This window comes from Geosmithia morbida, assembly GCF_012550715.1.
Source record: "Geosmithia morbida isolate 1262 chromosome Unknown scaffold_4, whole genome shotgun sequence".
Lineage (NCBI taxonomy): Eukaryota > Fungi > Ascomycota > Sordariomycetes > Hypocreales > Bionectriaceae > Geosmithia > Geosmithia morbida.
The window spans coordinates 1,043,332-1,061,244 of NW_023336191.1; the positions used below are offsets into that span (position 1 = coordinate 1,043,332).

General features: G+C 53.9%; 7 protein-coding genes across 7 annotated transcripts; 3 read left to right on the plus strand and 4 right to left on the minus strand.

The window, feature by feature from the left end:
* Window positions 1-74: 74 nt before the first annotated feature.
* Window positions 75-1,247, minus strand: GMORB2_5801 (Conserved hypothetical, protein; the record flags this gene model as incomplete). The annotated part of the gene is made up of 1 exon (XM_035467771.1): window positions 75-1,247. The coding sequence occupies one exon, from the start codon at window positions 1,245-1,247 to the stop codon at window positions 75-77; it is 1,173 nt and encodes a 390-aa protein (XP_035322737.1).
* A 1,910-nt stretch (window positions 1,248-3,157) lies between these two features.
* GMORB2_5802 (symplekin) lies at window positions 3,158-5,761 on the minus strand (the record flags this gene model as incomplete). The annotated part of the gene is made up of 4 exons (XM_035467772.1): window positions 3,158-3,285; window positions 3,408-4,882; window positions 5,215-5,325; window positions 5,409-5,761. The coding sequence occupies 4 exons, from the start codon at window positions 5,759-5,761 to the stop codon at window positions 3,158-3,160; spliced, it is 2,067 nt and encodes a 688-aa protein (XP_035322738.1).
* An 805-nt stretch (window positions 5,762-6,566) lies between these two features.
* GMORB2_5803 (uncharacterized protein) lies at window positions 6,567-6,877 on the plus strand (the record flags this gene model as incomplete). The annotated part of the gene is made up of 2 exons (XM_035467773.1): window positions 6,567-6,708; window positions 6,789-6,877. Coding segments are annotated over 2 exons (231 nt in total), but the record flags the coding sequence as incomplete, so codon positions are not given.
* A 606-nt stretch (window positions 6,878-7,483) lies between these two features.
* Window positions 7,484-9,549, minus strand: GMORB2_5804 (Sds3-like; the record flags this gene model as incomplete). The annotated part of the gene is made up of 3 exons (XM_035467774.1): window positions 7,484-7,813; window positions 7,886-8,369; window positions 8,447-9,549. Coding segments are annotated over 3 exons (1,917 nt in total), but the record flags the coding sequence as incomplete, so codon positions are not given.
* A 724-nt stretch (window positions 9,550-10,273) lies between these two features.
* GMORB2_5805 (nucleolar protein 12) lies at window positions 10,274-12,238 on the plus strand (the record flags this gene model as incomplete). Its single annotated transcript, XM_035467775.1, has 4 exons — window positions 10,274-10,284; window positions 10,374-10,440; window positions 10,533-11,582; window positions 11,690-12,238. The coding sequence occupies 4 exons, from the start codon at window positions 10,274-10,276 to the stop codon at window positions 12,236-12,238; spliced, it is 1,677 nt and encodes a 558-aa protein (XP_035322741.1).
* A 754-nt stretch (window positions 12,239-12,992) lies between these two features.
* On the minus strand, window positions 12,993-14,837 carry GMORB2_5806 (tubulin alpha; the record flags this gene model as incomplete). The annotated part of the gene is made up of 4 exons (XM_035467776.1): window positions 12,993-13,471; window positions 13,576-14,504; window positions 14,578-14,636; window positions 14,826-14,837. 4 exons carry the CDS (start codon window positions 14,835-14,837, stop codon window positions 12,993-12,995), a joined length of 1,479 nt encoding a protein of 492 aa, XP_035322742.1.
* A 1,987-nt stretch (window positions 14,838-16,824) lies between these two features.
* GMORB2_5807 (arabinogalactan endo-1,4-beta-galactosidase) lies at window positions 16,825-17,886 on the plus strand (the record flags this gene model as incomplete). Its single annotated transcript, XM_035467777.1, has 1 exon — window positions 16,825-17,886. One exon carries the CDS (start codon window positions 16,825-16,827, stop codon window positions 17,884-17,886), a length of 1,062 nt encoding a protein of 353 aa, XP_035322743.1.
* Window positions 17,887-17,913: the final 27 nt, after the last annotated feature.

Here is a 17,913-nt window from a genome sequence, read left to right on the forward strand (position 1 = left end):
GGGGGGGTGGTATCGGGACAATTAAAGAAGGGGAGAGTGTATAGACGTGGCGCACACAGAGAGAAAGAGGGCGGCTATTGTGCCCCCTTGACATTCTGCTTCACGTTCAAAGCCCACCTGAGCTTGTGCAGAGCCTCTCTGGCGTCGTCGAGCAGCTTCTGCTGCTCGGCCTCGGTCTCGGCCGCGTTGGAGCGTATGTGGCGCAGGTCGTCGTCCTGAGTCTGCTTGTACTGCGCAAACTTGCGGGCGATTTCTTCCTTCTCCTGCAGGATGAGCTTGATATTGTTGTCTTGCTGGTCGCACAGGTCGCGGAGGGTCTGGATCTTTGCGTCGTCGTCCTGGCGCTCCCTGACGAGCGTGTAGATCTCCTGGCGGTGCTCGGCGATGGCCCTGTTGACCTCGTCGCCTTGGGAGCGCCAGTGCGACGAGATGGCGTTGTACCTGCCTTCCATCAGCTGGGAGTGGGCGGTTGCCTCCTCGACCTGGGCGGTGGTGTCGCGCTGCGTCCTCTCAAGCTCGCGCCTCCAGCTGCGCTCGCGCTCAATGGCCGCCTCGGCCCGGTTCTTTTCCAGCTCCAGGGCCGCCTGCAGGCTCTCGACCTGCCGCTCCTTGCGCGCCAGCAGCGTCTTGGTCACGCTCGCCTCGAGCAGCCGGCTCTCGTAGTCGCTCACGATGCGCTCCATCTTGTCCTCCACCAGCTTGGCCGCCAGCTTCGACTCCTCCGCCCGCAGCCGCTCGATCTTGATGTCACGCTTCAGCGCGTCGTTGTCGCTTACCAGCTTGTTGATGACCCGACCCGTCTTGCCCAGCCCCGCCTTGCCGATGGTCGAGTCCCAGCGGCCGTCTGCGCCGTCCCCGTTGCCGCCGCCGTCCGTCGGCGAGTCCTGCTCCTGCGGCTCTACCGGCGACATCTCGACCACCCGCACGCCTCCTGCTGCTGCCGGACCGTTGCGTCTCGGAGGCGGTGTCTTGGCTATCGGTGGCTCTGTGTGATCGTCCCCCTCCGCCGCCCTCGTCGTGTCTCCGTTGTCGTGGTGGGCTCCCATGGTGTCTCCTTCTTCTGTTGATGCTTCTGCAGTTGCTGCTGCTGCTGCTGCTGCTGCTGCCATACTGCTCTGTCCGCTACTCGACACGACGCTGTTCTTGCTCGCTAGACTTGTGTCGGACCCTTCGTTGCTCGGTACGCTTCGTATGGTGCTCGTCCTCGCTATTGTCGTCTTGGGTGTTGTCGTGGTCTGGCTGTTCATGCTGTTGATAGATCCGGACGACGCGGGTGCCAATGTGTTTACCCCTGCCGGCGGCTCATCTGGTACTGACTTTGGAGCGTCTCGTTTCGAGGCCGCTTTATTACCAACAACAACAGATAACAGAGAACAAGACTGTCAGCAGTTGAGACGGGTTCGAGAAGAGAAAGAAAAAAAAGAAGGGGAAGGGGAGGAATCGTGCGCCAGAACGGATCTAAGCCTCTGGGTAGTGGAGTCGGAGAGATATGTATGTAGGTACCTTGGGAAGAGTCTTGGTGAACATTAAAGGCCTTCTTTAGTAGACGATTTCGGGCCATTATTGGCGGGTAGGTGGGTGGGCTCTCTTTTCTCTCTTTTCCTCTCCTCCCTTCTCTTCGTTGGTCCCTGAACGAAAAAAAGATAACGGCGCGGTTACAACTGTTCCGAAGGACAAAAGAGGGAGTCTTGGGAATAGTTTTTACTTCTTTTGTTTCTTCTTTTTTTATAGGAAAAAAAAACAGAATCAAGAGAGAAAGAGAGGATTCTTGAAGACACAAAAAAAGAAGAGCAAAAATAGCAACTCGAAAAGAGAGAGAGAAGGGGCAGAAAAAGGATCAAAATAAAATTGTAATAAACGGGATGAATGAAATGTCGGGATGACCAAGATTACAAGGCGCGGAACACCCTTGGCCCTTCCTTGTTTATCGATTCCTGGGTCCCTGTGACGTGTGCAAACGGCTCCCCCCTCCCCCCTTGTGCCTTCGATGATCAAGTAATAATAATAATGCGGTGCATGTATCGTGCCAACCGCTTCCATATGAGTAGATTGACGTTGCAGCCGAGTATCGACAAAGTTGAATGCGTTGGAAGAAGGATCCAAGAGCAAAAACGCAGGATTCGGAGACAGAGGAGAAGAAAACAGGAGAAAAAGAGAGAAAGATAGATAGAAAGAGAGAAGGAGAGAAAGAGAGAAAGAGAAGAAAGGGAAGAAAGGGAGCGTCTCTCACTCGGTTCATGGCCACCGCCCGGTCGTGACAAAAGCAATGAGACTGACTGATCACCGTCTACTAATAAAAGTTCGTATAGTATCAATACTCCGTGGTGTACCAAGTTTATGCATCTTTGAATGCAAGGGCCTTTGGCGTCATGCACAAACCCTCCTCCCTCCCACTACCTCAGCAACGCGTTCACAATCGTGTAACAGAGTGTCAACATTGCGGGAGTACAGGTAGCATAATTTTCCTCTTGTTCCGTATATCTTGTGTTTTTACCATCATTATCATTGTTTATCCCCCCCCCCCCCCAAAAAAAAAAAAAAATACCTTCTACTCCCCTCATTTGACATTTGACTCCAGATGTGGTCGCAGTGTATGTCAATTGTCGCAGTATACTCTGAGTCGTATATTATTATTGCCAGTGTTACTGTCGGTCATGTTCTCACACGCGTGCGTAGTTGTTGTAGATGATACGGTTGTGTTAGTCCCTTCAAAGGAAGGGCCGCGGCAGTTGTATTGATCTTACTTGTTCTATCTACCCGGGGGAGGATGAGGCCTTAGATATACCTGATCTGATGTTTACCCAGAGGCCTGAGGCTTATATCCGGACCGGAATAACCATTATGCGACGTTCGCTAATGCTTGTACAAGCAATTACATGTATTATCGATTATAGGTAGTAGTAGGCATCGAGTTACCAACACTCAACGCCAACGTCTGGTTGATGTAATAATCCGCATATCCTCGTTTTGTCCTCTTCTTTCCCTTTCCTTAATTAATCATCTATAGACTGGATGGACTAGTTTCTTCATTCATGTTACAATGCCATTATTACTACCAAATCTTTCACTCGTCGTGGCAGTCGATCATAACCTGTTGCAGCAATACTACGTCGTAGTAGCGGTGGTAATAGTACATCCATCCTCCTGGGTATCTCGTTCACGTCGCTATAGCCGTTGACGTAGCCGGTGTGCCATCATCTCCTGTCCCGTCTGTCATTGCTGCCTCCAAGAATCCCGGTCGGTATTTGGCAAGATACTTGGCTGCGATCGGGCGTGCCTCTTCGTCTGAATTATTGTCTTTGTCAGTCGAGCTCTCTATATACTACATATTCACACCGCTGAAAGAGGTGGAGCAGAAGGGGAGGGGGGCCGATGGGGGGTCGGGAAGGGAAAGCAGAGGTACTCACATTCGTTCCAAATATCTTGCACCGTATCCAGCGTCGCCTCCTTGATAGGCGGTCTCATGATCACCAGATACAGAAGACTAGTCAGAGCCAGCTGTACGACACTGGGGTCCTTGCACATAGTTTTCACGCGCGAGAGTATCGCCCGGTTGAGCTCGGGGATCTCGCTGAGGAATCGCGTCAACACCTTATCTTGCGGGTGAAGGTAGGGGAGGAATCCGTCGAGGAGACGGAGCGTCCACTGCTCATAGTGGCGCGAGCCGTCTCCGCCCGCTTCGCCCTGCATCTTATCGTTGTACCACTCCTCGCAGAGCCACGAGACGGCCACGTCAAAGTGTTTACGGAAGTCTTCCATGACGTAATTATAGAGCACGTTTCGGATCGAGTCGGAGAGGGTCGTGGGCGTGTTGATGGTAGACGAGCTCTTCTGCTCATCCTCCTCTTCGTTATCGCCCTCTTTGTGGGTGCCTTTTTCCCCTTCGAGCCCCGTCGTCGACCGAGTGGCCAGCCGCGTCAGGATAGTCATCCACGACTCTCGCGATCCTGAGCTGGCAGCCAGACGCGTGAAGCCAGCTTTCTCCTTCCTTGACTCCTCGGCTGTTTTGGACATCCCCAGAACCCTCGCGACTACACCGTTTCCCGCACTGAGCGCCAGCTCGGGTGTTAGCGGCTGGGGTGCGGGCAGACTGAAGGCTCGCAGACCTAGGGCGTCATCGAGCGCTGAAGGTATTGCTCCCTCAGTGGGTCCCGGTGGCGGCGGCTGTGCTGTGGCGTCATTGTCGAGCTTGTTGAGGATTTGTTCCGTGTCCTCAGCCAGGAAGAAGTCGGGCTCGTAGTCATCGTCATCTTCGTCGACGCCCAGTGGCGCCGTGTTAGGGTCCAGCTCGGGAATGGGCGCGTTTCTCAACGTTTCCAGGCGGTCGCGTACAGCCTCAATGGCTCGCGAAAGAAGCTGCGTGTCGATCCTGGCCAACGTGTTTACTGCCAGCTTAGCAACTAACGGTCCGGGAACCTGGGAGAGGTCGAACGACTTGAGGGCGCCGGCATCGGCTAGGGAGAAAACGTCGGCTAAGGAGTGCGGGCCGGGTCCCAGGGGGAGGATCTGAATCTGGGCCGGGTCGATGCGCTGGCGCTTGGCGTCGTACGCCTCCTGTTGCTGGCCTCCTTCCAGGGACCTCTTTTTGCCGCTCCCGTCTAGGGCCTCGGCCACCGCGCGCATGGTGCGCTCAATGTACTGCTGTATCCTTGGCACCAGGGGGTTCTGGTGGTCCCGCTTGCCGAGGTGCATCAGTAGTATCCTTGCCGTCTTCTCCATGGACCGGATAGTGATCTTGGCCTTGGGAGTCAGCGGCGAGGTGGCCACCAGCCTAAGGGGATCGAAGTTGATGAGGGCGTTGAGGATGCGTGACGAAGTGGCCGGTCGAGTACGCGCCAGGATAGACAGGCAGTTGAGTGTCGCATCCACAATGAGAGCATCACTGCTTTCAGTTAGAACCATTGGTCCTCACCACCGATCTAAAGAAGAATACACTTACCCGCTCTCATGCAAGACTCTGAGCATGCGATCTAGCAAACCCATGCCTTCGGCCTCGAGTTGCTGGGGTTCCAATGATTGGTGGTTAGGTGGGATTTTGTCCAGGGAAACATCAAGAGCACCTCCGTACTGGGAATAGAGTCAGTACACATACATACGCACACACACACACACACACACACAGCTAGCATACAGATCCGTTCTGAGAATCTTCGACATACTCTATGCTCAGCGCCCGATGCCATGGTCTGCGCCAGTACCACTCGCTGCGCAAACTTGATGCAGCATATCCTGACTGACGGCACGGTCGTGTCCCATATGTGAAATATGCGCTGCTTGATAGCTTTGACGCGCTCCCAAGTGATGGTATCGTAGGCATTGTTAATCCTATAGAGGAAGAAAAATGGTAAGTATGACTTGCGGTTCAAAGAAAAGAAGGACCTAGATCAGGAAGGAGAAATGAAACATACGTCCATCTCAGAGCGAGCGGATAAATGCTAGCTGCAGTTTGGATGACACTCCTGAGCACCTGGGGATCCTCGTGTTCATTGTTGATCATGGACTCGAGCAGCTCGAGCACGTAGGGCTGCATCGTCTCCTTCTCGCCATTCGGCAACAGAGGCGTCGCAAACGCTTCGGCCAGAAAGTTGGCGCCCCATCTCCTCAGCTCTGTCGAGGCAGTCGGCTTGATGATGGGGACGATGCCCCTGACGACGCTGGGGTAGTACTGTATGTCGCCTAGGACCAGCTTGCGTGCGTCATTGAGCTGGCGGATCTGCTCCGGCACCGACAACGTTGGAGCAGCGGCGGCACTATTAGCCATGATGATGATGGGCTAGAGCTTCCACGACTCTTGTATTTTTTTTCTAGATCCGGAATGTCTATTTAGTTTTTGTTTCTTCCTCGTCGAGATAAGTACGTCGTCGTCTGGTTCGCGATTCGATGAAGCTGGCTCCAACACGCAACCAGGCGTTGAATGGATTCGGATGGCCAATCTACCTCAAGAATTCACCGTCGCGCTCGTCATGCCTCGTCACTTCGATGTGTGAAATTTCTTTCGCTGTTTCGTGTGCCGATTGAAATGGAAATTCTGAAGCATCGGCGTTGCACAAGTCTGGTATTTTTTTCTTCTTCGTCGGCTGGGGTTCACTTTCTTTCTCTCGTACCCGATGGGGATCCACCAAAGTTGTCAAAGGAAGGAAAGGAACGACGCGGGTTATCTTCCCTAGCACCTGCTCTTTGTCGCGTTGTATTACTAGTCAAAAATACTCGATGAAAACACACCGCAAATGTCTTACCACTAGCTGTCCTACATAATTATGTCACTTGGGGAGAATGGTACGTCACTCACACCCTTATTTAGCCGGCAATATGCCGATCCTTCTCGAGATCCGTCCCAGACTTTCTTCACTTTGCCTCGTCGTCACCCCCCCCCCCCCCCCCCCCCCCCCGAATAACTACGATTGGAATTCTATCATTTCACTTTCGATAACCCCCGACAAACACAGCCCAGGTTTTCTTATATATTACGTCCGGCATTTCGTCACAATGGCTAGGTTCGCTTCTCTCCATGCCAACTTCGCTCAACCAGAGCCAAAGCATCCACCCTGGCAATAATTGCTAATCAGACCATCTACAGCGCTGGCTCTCAATCAACCTACTACGATCGCCGGTATCGTCAGGGCGCTGCCCTCGTCCGCGCCCGCAGGCCGTACCTCGTCAAGAATGCCGTCACTGGTCTCGGGCTCTTTGCCTTTGTCTCTGCAGTTTGTAAGAAGCTAACCTGCCAGAACAAGACGAATCAGTCATATCCCTATGATATCCAATATGCTTACAAGGGAAAAAAACAGACGCCTACACCCTGACCAGGGTCGGCCAGGATGAATTCGACGACGTCAAGGTTCCCGATACGCCGCGCGCGCCGAGTGTTTCCAAGTAAACCGGCTTATTTACGGGACACGAAAAGAAAACGAGTACTCCATCGAACCTCCCTTCCCATCGGGTTGTCGAAAAATAATGTTCAGAGTTGAAACTGTCTTCTTTCTTCGCCTCCTGATGCTGCTGTAATGGAAATACACTACCTAAGAAAAAAAACCGCTTCCACCTGATTTTTCCCCTCGGTCCTTGTCGGTATACTGATGTACAAAAATATAATCTACTACTTATCCAGGTATGAAACAGCAGGGCTGGCCTAGAGAAGTATAAAGACTGGAGGAGGGCATGTACAATACACATATACAAAGAAAACACTAGACTCCTCAGAAAGCAAGTTGTAACATAAATACCTCTCCCACGATTTTTTTTTGGCTCAAACATGTGTTGGATTGATACTGCTGCACTGCCAACTAGTCAAGAAGAGAAAACGCGGAGCTTGTCCCAGTAGCCCATGATATGTGTATAATGCCATAATACTCGACTCTTTCTTTGTATCATTCCACCCTTGAACTTTGGGTATCATTAAAAAAAACTTGCGGGTGGACGTAATATACCACAATTTAGTATTCGCCGATTAGTCGACTCAGGCTATTGCTGTTTCGGACTCACGACCTGGATTCGACAAGTTTCCGGTCCGCTTAATGGAGCTTGCAGCCTTGAGTGCGACCCGTGTCAACTCGGGCGATTCTGACGGTCGACTCGACGTCGCGGGCGAGCGCTGCTGAGACAGAGGTACGTCCACGGCAGTAGCCGTAGGGTCACCAGCAGACTGCGATTTTGGTATCTCTTGGAGCAGCATCTTGTGCGACGAGTGGTTCGGGTTCGCCCATGGGGTCTCTTTGAGAAATTGCTCTCCGGCAGGTCCTAGTCGGTTGAACGAAGGGGTCTGGTACTCTTCTCGCGGCGGCCATGTTGGTCTTTGTCTTGTATGTCGTGAATGCTAACTCCACGTATGAGCGTCACCGGGTCATCGTTGTCGTCGGGGTTCACGGAAGTCTCTTGTTCATCGTACCTCAATCATGCTAAAATCGTCGGCGAGCTCGGATGGCGAGGCTCCTTTGACGTCAGGTCCGGCGGGGAAGCCCTTGTACTTGGCGATGCCAGCTAGTGTGGACACTTCCGTGTTGTAGGCGACGGCATTCCTGATACGCTGAGCCGGGTCTTTGGGGAAGATAAGGCCGCGTTCGGGAACGCTGTGGGCATTGCGGCGGGCGGTCTGAACGTCGTACCATTCGCGGTTGAGGGCCTCGAGGATAGATGCGCGCTTCTCGCGCGCGCCCTGGGTGTATTGGCTCCATATTTGTGCATGGATCGCAACCGATCGTCGTTGGTGTGCCTTCATGCGCAGCTCGTACTCATTCTCGACTTCGCGAAGCTTCTTCTCGAGTCGATCATCGAGACACTTCTTCATGTTGAGGTATTCGCGATGCGTGGGCTCGTCAGCCAGCAGCGACCGTTCTTCTTCCTCTAGACGCTGGAGTCGATCGGAATAAAGTCTGTCGTTTGGTTTATTCCATGTCAGTGATTTGGATGCCATGGAGTGCGATATAGCGCAGAGTACCAGGTGACATACCTATCCCGGAATATGCCAAACATGTCTTCAATTCGAGACCAATCTTTGAAGGCAGCTTGTTTCCTCTCGGCTGGTGAACTGGTTAGCCAAGAAGAACGTGAATAGTGCGCAGCAGGCAGGGAGGGGAGCATACCTTCTTCTGTACTCTTTGCAGCAGCATCGGCTTCCTCCTCTGCCTCGGCTTCGGCCGTGTCTCGCAGTCGATCGCGCTCATCCAGGGCATCATTCTCAGCTGCATCATCGTCATGGCCAATGGGAGTATCCTCGTCAGGGTCATCCGCACTACCCTTGCGCCTCATACTCCTACGGGTGGCCTTCTTTGATGAGCGAGTCTCGCGCTCTGTGGATTCTTCGTCGGCCGAGGTAGTCTGCTTCTTAGGGGAGGCGCCCCCGCCACCATCGATATGAGCAGCGGGGGGCGCTTCGAGATCCTTTTCTGCGGTGTTTTCTGTGTCGGCATTCCCCGCAATGTCGTGAACTGAACCCGTGCGTTTCCGCAGGGGCTGCTCGGGGTCGGAGCTGTCAGCAGCTGGTGACCGCTTCCGCTTTCTCTCTTGTGAATCAAGCAGATCATTCTTGGCTGCGTCGCCCTTTTCCAGCTGCTCGCCGGGTGTGTGGTTCACATTGCTAGACTTGGAGGGAGTGTTCGGGGCACCGTCTCCAACGTCTGTTATCGATTCGTCGGCTAGGTCATTGTCGTCGTCGACCAAGGCAGCCGTGCGGAGCTTGCTAGGGGTGTGCTCGAAATCGGGAGCATCGTCATTCTCGAAAATGACGTCCCTCTGCCTCTGGTGATGTGGCGTGTTGTACAATCGTTCCGTCTCGGCCTCGGTGTCATTGCCGTCTGAGTGAGCGTCAGAGTGGGCCACTGAGCGGGCGTCCGACAGGACGCTCTCCGAGTCGGAGTCATCGTGGTGCGTGGTGTCCGGGGGGGTCTCGGCAGCAGGCCTCACCCCATCCTTGTCTCTGGGATCTATATGCATGTCCATGACGTCGTCGTTGGCGTCCTTGTCGTCGACTTCGCTCAACGGGCTGGAAATGTTGCTGTCCTCCTGCTGGCCCGAAGGTGACGCGGAGTACGGGACGGCAGCGGTGGCCGCCATGACAGGATCGCTCACAGGAGAGAGCAAGAACGGCCCTCTATTCTTGGATGGCAGACCACTTCCCAGGTTCCAGGCCAGGGATCGCCGTATGGCTGTCGGCCGTGGTCGAGAGGGAGGGAGCTTGCGCAGTCGGCTAGAGGGCACCGTAGCGGAGGAGGAGAAGGTGGTGGTAGCAAAAGTGTCAGCGGCTCAATGTTAGAGGATATGGTTGGAGTGTAGTGCGATGTCAATGTAGCGATGAGGCAGAAGTCTATGAAGGAGAATATGTCCTAGGTGTGCGATGGGGCGGGGGAAAAGATTTGTTTGGAAGGGCAGAGGCAAAGAGAGAGAGGAAGGGAAGGGTGTGACGGAGATGGAGGAGAGGCACGACGAGAGACACACAGAGAGCGAGGACGGAATTGCGCTGGGAGCCGAAATCTGGCGCTGGTGGGTGGCTCCTTTCAGCGGCCCTGTCCCACTAGAGCCGCTGGAACGAGCAGCTGGCGGTCGCGGTGGGGGGTCCCATGGTTTTGGAGGGCGGTGAGATGCGGCAGGATTTCCGCACAAGGTACCGTCTCTTTCGTTAGCAGAAAGGAATAGCAAGATGCGGCCAATGACGCATTCTTCCGCCTTTTCGGGGTCCGCCAAAATTTGGGAAAACCACTTTTTCTTTTCCTTTGGCTTTTTTTCTTCTGCCGACGGATTTCATGATATGCATTAGCCACGCATTTCACACTCGCAAATAATGACCAAGAAGTCAGTGTTTGAAGAAATTCCATGCTCAATTGAAAGATTTCATGTTTACTATGAAATCCGGAAACTAACTCAAATCACCTGCCTACCAGATCAACAAAGCTGGCAGCCGCTGCGAGTGCTGTCGACCCCACCCTCGACGCCCTCTTCTCAACCAGTGTAAGTCTCGGTCGCACTCTTTTACTGCTACTGCTACCACTACCACTACTACCACATGACTTCTCTAACATACATTCTTCTCTCGATCATAGGCCGGACCCGTCCAAGCTCCCCCCCGGGAACGCTACTTGGAGCCCAAGTCGCGAGAGGAGAGGCCGAAGCATGAGACAGAGGGAGACAGCGAGCGAGACGAGGATAGCAACAACGATGATGATGATGAGGCCCTCTCCGAAGCAAGCGGAGAGCTAGATTACGATGACGGCGACGATGACCAAGAAATTGCCGACGAGGCCGATGAGCCTACTTCCGCTGAGGAGGAGGAAGGGGAGCAGGAGAAGCCCAAGAAGGGACGCAAGCGCAAGCGCAAGGACGACGACAACGCCGAACTAGAAGACAGGTACATGACCAGGCTGTCCAAGGAAGAGGACCCCGAGGGGGCCAAGCGGTCGGAGAAGCGGCTGAGGAAAGCTGGCGGCGACGGCGAGGACTCTCAAGACGAGGACGCCTCCGGGCCACCCCCTAAGCACGAGTCCCTGACGGACGAGAGCAAGACGGCCGAACTCGAAAAGGCCGACCGCACAGCCTTCATCGCCAACATCAACAGCTCGGCCGTGTCATCCAAGGCGGACAAGAAGGCCCTGCTGGCGCATCTGTCGTCGGTGCTGGACGCCAAAGCAGGCGAGAAGATTGAATCGATGCGCTTCCGATCCGTGGCCTTCTCGACCGGCTCCATGCCCAAAAAGGCTGCCTATATCACCAAGCAGATCATGGAGGCCACCACGCGCTCCACAAATGCCTACGTCGTGTACCCAACCGCCGCATCCGTGCGCAGGGCCGCCGCCGAGCTCAACGGCACTGAGGTCCTGGGCCGCCACATCCGCGTCGACAGCGTCTCACACCCATCGCCCACAGACCACCGCCGCTGCATCTTTGTCGGGAATCTAGGATTCGTCGACGACGAGTCTATACTCGAGGATACCGAGGACGGCAAGACGGTCAAGAAGAAGCGCAACAAGGTCCCCTCCGACGTGGAGGAGGGTCTCTGGAGAACCTTCTCCAAGGAAGGCAAGGTCGAGAATGTGCGCGTCGTTCGCGATCCCCACACACGCGTCGGCAAGGGCTTCGCTTATGTTCAGTTCTATGTATGTTTTTCTTTTTTTTTTTTGCCCTCATCTCTTTCTCCATGTGTGGCCTTGCGTAACGCAAAGGATCTTTACTAAAAGACTCTTTATTTGGAAAAAAAAAACAGGACGGCAACTCTGTCGAATCAGCTCTCCTCCAGGACGGCAAGAAATTCCCCCCCATGCTCCCCCGCGCCCTGCGCGTCACCCGAGCCAAGGACCCTCGCAAGACAAACATGGCCATCGAGCGTCAGAGGGACAAGCTCAACAGCCGCCGCGCTGACTCCCAGTCCAAGAGCACAAAGTACAAGCAGAAGTTCACACCCGAAGAGATGTCCCAGGCCGGTAGGGCATCCAAGCTACTCGGCCGTGCCGGTGCTGCTCAGCAACAACATCAACGCAGGCCTTACAACAGCAACAACAACAACAACAGGGGTCGTCATCATCATCGTTCCAATGACAGGAATGGCGCTGGTGCCGACGTCGACATGTCCAACATCAAGACCCCCCAGGAGATTGTCTTTGAGGGAACCAGGGCTTCGTCTATCAAGAGTGCTCGTCGTCAAAAGGACTTCAAGATGGCCAAGAAGCAGAAGGGCAAGGGTGGTCCCGGAGGTAGGCCTGCCGGCAGGAGTTCGCGTAGGGCTGCTGAGTGGAAGAAGACCAAGAAGGATTGAGGTCGGGAACATTCGAAAGGAAAAGGTGGTTAGCATGTTTATACAAAGGTCGGGGGGGAAAGAGAAGTGATAATAGATCAAATTTGCATCCACACACCACCTGTCACTACTTGTTCAATGATTTACGGTTCATGCTGGTTATGATGTACATTTCTTCAGGCTCATGACCCAGTCAGTCACAATATATACCCCGTGGTACTAGACGGCCATACCAGTATTACTAGTTAACCGAATGATTATAAAAAGGGATATCAACATTCATCTCTACCTGCTTGCTTAAATAGCTAACTCGTAAAGGGGGAGGGGGGTGGGAGAGGGAATAATCAGCTCCTCGAATCTCAGCTCCAGTTAACCACTACTCCTTTCTCTTTTTCATGTTAAAAAAGAAAAATGGGAGGTTGGAGAACAGCGGCTGGAACACATCTGTTATGAGTTGATGGAGAGGGGGTGTAGGGGGAACAGCAAAGGGGAAATAAAACAAGAAATTCAACCTCCTCGTTATCTCCTCCATCTAGTAAAAAATAGTAGAATAGATAGGTTCAATAATTGTACCCCATCATATTGTTCTTGTCCATCCCACTCTGAGCATCTCGTTGAATCCCATATACCCAACAAGAAACACGAAGATCAATCATCGCCATGGCGGGGGAAAGGAGGAATCGCAAAAGTGTGTGATGGAGGATTACCGGAGAGGTTGCTTCTTCGCCTTCTTGTTTTTGTTGTGTGTATAGGGATAACGGGGAGGAGGAGTAGTTTAGTACTCGGCCTCCTCCTCCTCGGCGTCAAGGCTGTCGGCGGCTACCTCTTCGTAGTCCTTCTCGAGGGCGGCAAGGTCCTCACGGGCCTCGGTGAACTCACCCTCCTCCATACCCTCGCCGACGTACCAGTGGACAAAGGCACGCTTGCTGTGCATGAGGTCGAACTTGTGGTCGAGACGCGACCAGGCTTCGGCGATGGCGGTCGTGTTGGAGAGCATGGAGACGGAGCGCTCGACTGGGGCGAGACCACCGTCCTCAGCGGGGACGGGGACGGCCATGGGCTTCTGGTAGTTGATGCCGAGCTTGAAACCAGTAGGGCACCACTCAACCAGGTTGAAGGAGCTCTTGGCCTTGAGGGCGGCAATGGCGGCGTTGCAGTCGCGGGGGACGACGTCACCGCGGTACAGGAGGGCGACGGCCATATATTTTCCGTTGCGGGGGTCGCAGACGACCATCTGGTTGTTGGGCTCAAAGGCTATATTTGTTCCGTGTCAGTGATATGCACATGCGACGTCTTTGCCGACTACTATGCACTAGGCAATCATTATTGCAGGCAAGGCGGAGTGGGGTGGCACGCACACTGGAGGGTGAGCTCCTGGACCTTGAAGCTCTCGTGCTGGCTCTTGGCAGCGGAGATGACAGGAGCGTAGCTGATAAGCGGGTAGTGGATACGGGGGTAGGGAACCAGGTTGGTCTGGAACTCGTTGAGGTCGACGTTGAGGGCGCCGTCGAAGCGCAGGGACGAGGTTATGGAACTGACAACCTGGGCGATAAGGCGGTTCAGGTGCTGGTACGAGGGGCGGGGGATGTCGAGGTTGCGGCGGCAGATGTCGTAGACGGCCTCGTTGTCGACAAGGAAGGTACAGTCCGAGTTCTCAATGGTGCTGTGGGTAGACAGAACGGCGTTGTAAGGCTCGACAACAGCCGTGGAGACGCGGGGGGCCGGGTAGACGGAAAACTCGAGCTTGCACTTCTTGCCGTACTCAGTGGAGAGGCGCTCGAGGAGGAGAGCACCGAAACCGGAACCGGTACCGCCGCCGAACGAGTGGAAGATCAGGAACCCCTGGAGGGAGTTGCAGTTGTCTATGATGCCAAGTGTGTTAGCGGGGGGTGGTTTTGCCCGCAACGTGTAGCTAAGATGGACAAGAGGGATATATATAGTAATATAGCAAGATGTTGTAAGGGACGGGAACTCACCAGCAGCACGACGGATGCGGTCAATGACACTGTCAACCATCTCCTTGCCAATGGTGTAGTGACCACGGGCATAGTTGTTGGCAGCATCCTCCTTGCCGCTGATCAGCATCTCGGGGTGGAAGAGGGAGCGGTATTCGCCAGTGCGGATCTCATCGATTGGGGAGGGGTCGAGATCGATGAAGAGCGAACGGGGGACGTGCTTCCCGCCGCTGGTTTCGGTGAAGAAGGTCTCAAAGGAGCCGGGGTCGCCAATATCCTTGGCGTTGGGGTCAGGACGACCATCGGGACCGAGGCCGTGTTCGAGCAGGTAGCTAGCAGAAGTTAGCAGCGGTCCAATATCAAGATGTTTTGTCGTTTTTTTCTTATTCGTGTGGATATACATACAGCTCCCAGGCAGAGTTACCAAGCTGGGTGCCAGCCTGGCCGAGGTGGAGGTGAAGAATCTGTCATCGCCAGCGTTGTCAGTATTTTACCCCTATTTTCTGTTGCTCTATCAAAAACATATCAATCGGGAGGGCTATCATAGGAGCGCAGAGAGGAGCGGAGAGAAAGGGAGGTAATAGCAGCTGGAAGTGAGGGGGAGAGGGTATAGAGGAGAGAGGGTATAGACAAGTAGAGAGGATATAACGTACCTCGCCCTTCATTTTGGATGGATTGTTGTGCAGGGAAAGGACCGGTGAGGTGGTGATTTGGCCTGTTGCAAGCGCGACAACGCTGGATGGGGAGGGAAGCAGAAGAAGAGGAGAAGAAAGGGTTGTCGGTCGTGGATTGTGATGATTTCTGGTACGTAGTGGGTGCTGGCGCTGTGGATTGTGTGGACACTTTGGTTCGCCAATACTAATACCACCTACCTCTAGTAGGGAAGGCCTCCTTTCTCTCACCTCACCTCACTTGGCGGGGTTGATCAATGGCCCATGAGTAGTAGTAGCTGCTATTACTCCGTACGAGTACGAGTACAGATTACAGATTACTGCTGATGCTTTTGAAGAGGGTCAGCGGTGAGCGGTGAGATGGTAGAGGATACCTGTCACAGAAATCCCCGCTGCTACAAACACAGTTTACAGCAGCTGCGATGGCAAGTATCATATACGCTCGTTCATACGTAGCTAATGCTTCCCCCCTGAAGACAAAGTGGGGGGGAGGGGGGTGCCCCTGTTGATGAGACCTTCAAGTGCCCACCCCCTTCCCTTCTACGGAGTACTTGTTGCATTGTTGGCTTGACGCCCCGTTCAGTCTACATTTTGATCTGCGTCTCCTAATTCATATCACATCACTTGTTGAGCTCATATTCGTACCGTGATGGTGATGCATGTTATTATTGACCGACTTGGTATTTGTTGACACACTTCTCGTAGCTCTCTTGGTTGTTACTACTCCTAATATCAGTCCCCCACAGACCTCAACTGACGCCACTGCTGCTAAAGTGCTAATAGTTAGTTGCCCCACTACCCACCCGCTGCACCGTCTAGTTTCCCGTCTACTAATACTAATACCTGTAATACTACTAAGTAGGAATTGTACTATAATATTTCCATTTTATTTCGTGACGGGATCGCACCGTTCAACTCTACATCCCTAGCCAGGGACATATTGGGTGTTGGTTATAGTGGAATTTTCGGCTTCGAATCGGCTCTGGCGGCGTCATCAGGAGCGCTAAAATGCCCAACCGCCAACGTCGGGATGGTCAAGCCACTTGTGGCGAACCAGCGACAGACATATGCACGATAGTACTACTTTATGCAATATAATCACATTGTCCGTAGAATATACGAGCACTCGATCCTTGCGCTCGACAGTTTGATACTGTCAACGTCGGTTCGGTCGTTGCAGCTGTCCGCCCACAAATCTACAAGTGCTATCCTACCATTGCCTGATAGTCTAGCATGTCTCAGCCCAACCGCTGGATCAATCAATGTCTTGGACACTCATCACTCCAACCCATGTGGCGACTGGCCCAGAGATATCAGAAGCCAGGCATCTCGCACACCCCGGGTTTCCCCAGGTGCAATTGAATACCACTACCATGGACATAATATATAAACTCTCAATTGAATGATGTAGATCCGGCTCAGTAGAGAAGGAACGGCTCACCCATCGCTCAGTCGCTCTTCTCACACCCTACTACGACGAAACACGCTCCCTATGATGCACACAAACAGCACTCATTATGCGAAAGTACGTGTATAATACGAGTAGACGTTGTACGAGTTCAAGAGTCTCGCTGAAACGATAGACCTGACTGAACAGTTTGAAAGGAAACAGCCTGCGAATGCGAAACTAAACCTCCACTCGACTAATATTGAAACACCTGTTCGGGCCAGCACTCCTCAAGCCCGCGCCACTCACAATCGGGCCCTGCGAAACTCCTGGTGGGACCGACGTTTCGTATTCAACGCGACTGCTAATATGAACCGGACAAAACAAGGACCGACGTAGGATAAACTTATCCATGCGCATTATGAGAGACAGAGGGGACGAAAGCGGCCTTGAAACCGAAGCGCATTGTATGTGTGTCTTGGCAGAGGTATTAAACTACGAGTCGTCCTTCTGTTCTTTTGTTATCAAGGGCCTGACCTATGTCCCACCGAATTGATTCATCCATTTCCCGCGGTTAAGCAACCTATACTCATAATGGCAGCCCACAAGTTGACATATGCCTTCATGCTCGCTCTGGCGACGGCCTCGAGCGCCCTGGACTATGTGGGCGTGGACTGGTCGTCGGTCAAGGTGGAGGAGGAGTCGGGCATAAGCTACAGCACGTCGTCGGGTGAGGAGCAGGTGCTGGAGAAGATTCTCCTGGACAGCGGCGTCAACACGGTGCGCCAGCGCGTGTGGGTGAACCCGTCGGACGGCGACTACGATCTCGACTACAATATCGCCATCGCGAGGCGCGCCCGCGCCGCCGGCATGAACATCTACCTGGACCTGCACCTCAGCGACACGTGGGCCGACCCGTCAAATCAGGCCGTGCCGTCGGGCTGGTCGACCGAATCCATCGACGACTTGGCCTGGCAGCTGTACAACTACACGCGCGACGTGTCCAACGCCTTCGCGGCCGAGGGCATCAACCCGTTGATCATCTCCGTCGGTAACGAGATTCGCGGCGGGCTCCTCTTCCCGCTCGGCGACATCAATGAGAACCCCTACAACACGGCGCGTCTGCTGCATTCAGGCGCCGCCGGCATCAAGGACTCCAACCTCGACCCTACTCCCAAGATCATGCTGCACATAGACAACGGGTGGGAGTGGTCCCTGCAGGAGTGGTTCTACACCACCCTTCTCGCTGAGGGCCCCCTTTCCCTCTCCGACTTCGACATGATGGGCGTCTCATTTTACCCCTTCTACGGCGCCGACGCCACCCTCGCCAACCTCAAGACCTCACTCACAAACATGGCCGCCAAGTGGTCCAAGGAGGTCCTCGTCGTCGAGACCAACTGGCCCACCTCCTGCCCTTCACCCAAGTACAGCTTCCCCTCCGACGTCTCCAGCATCCCCTTTAGCGCTGCCGGTCAGGAGACCTTCCTACAGGACGTCGCCGATGTCGTGTCCGCTGTTGATGGCGGTGCTGGCATCTTTTACTGGGAGCCTGCTTGGGTTGACAACCAGGCGCTCGGCTCGTCCTGTGACTCCAACACCATGTTTTCCTACCCTGGCAAGGCTCTCGACAGTCTTTCCATCTTTTCTTCCCTGTAAATTCTTCTTGTTTTTTTTCCAAAAAAA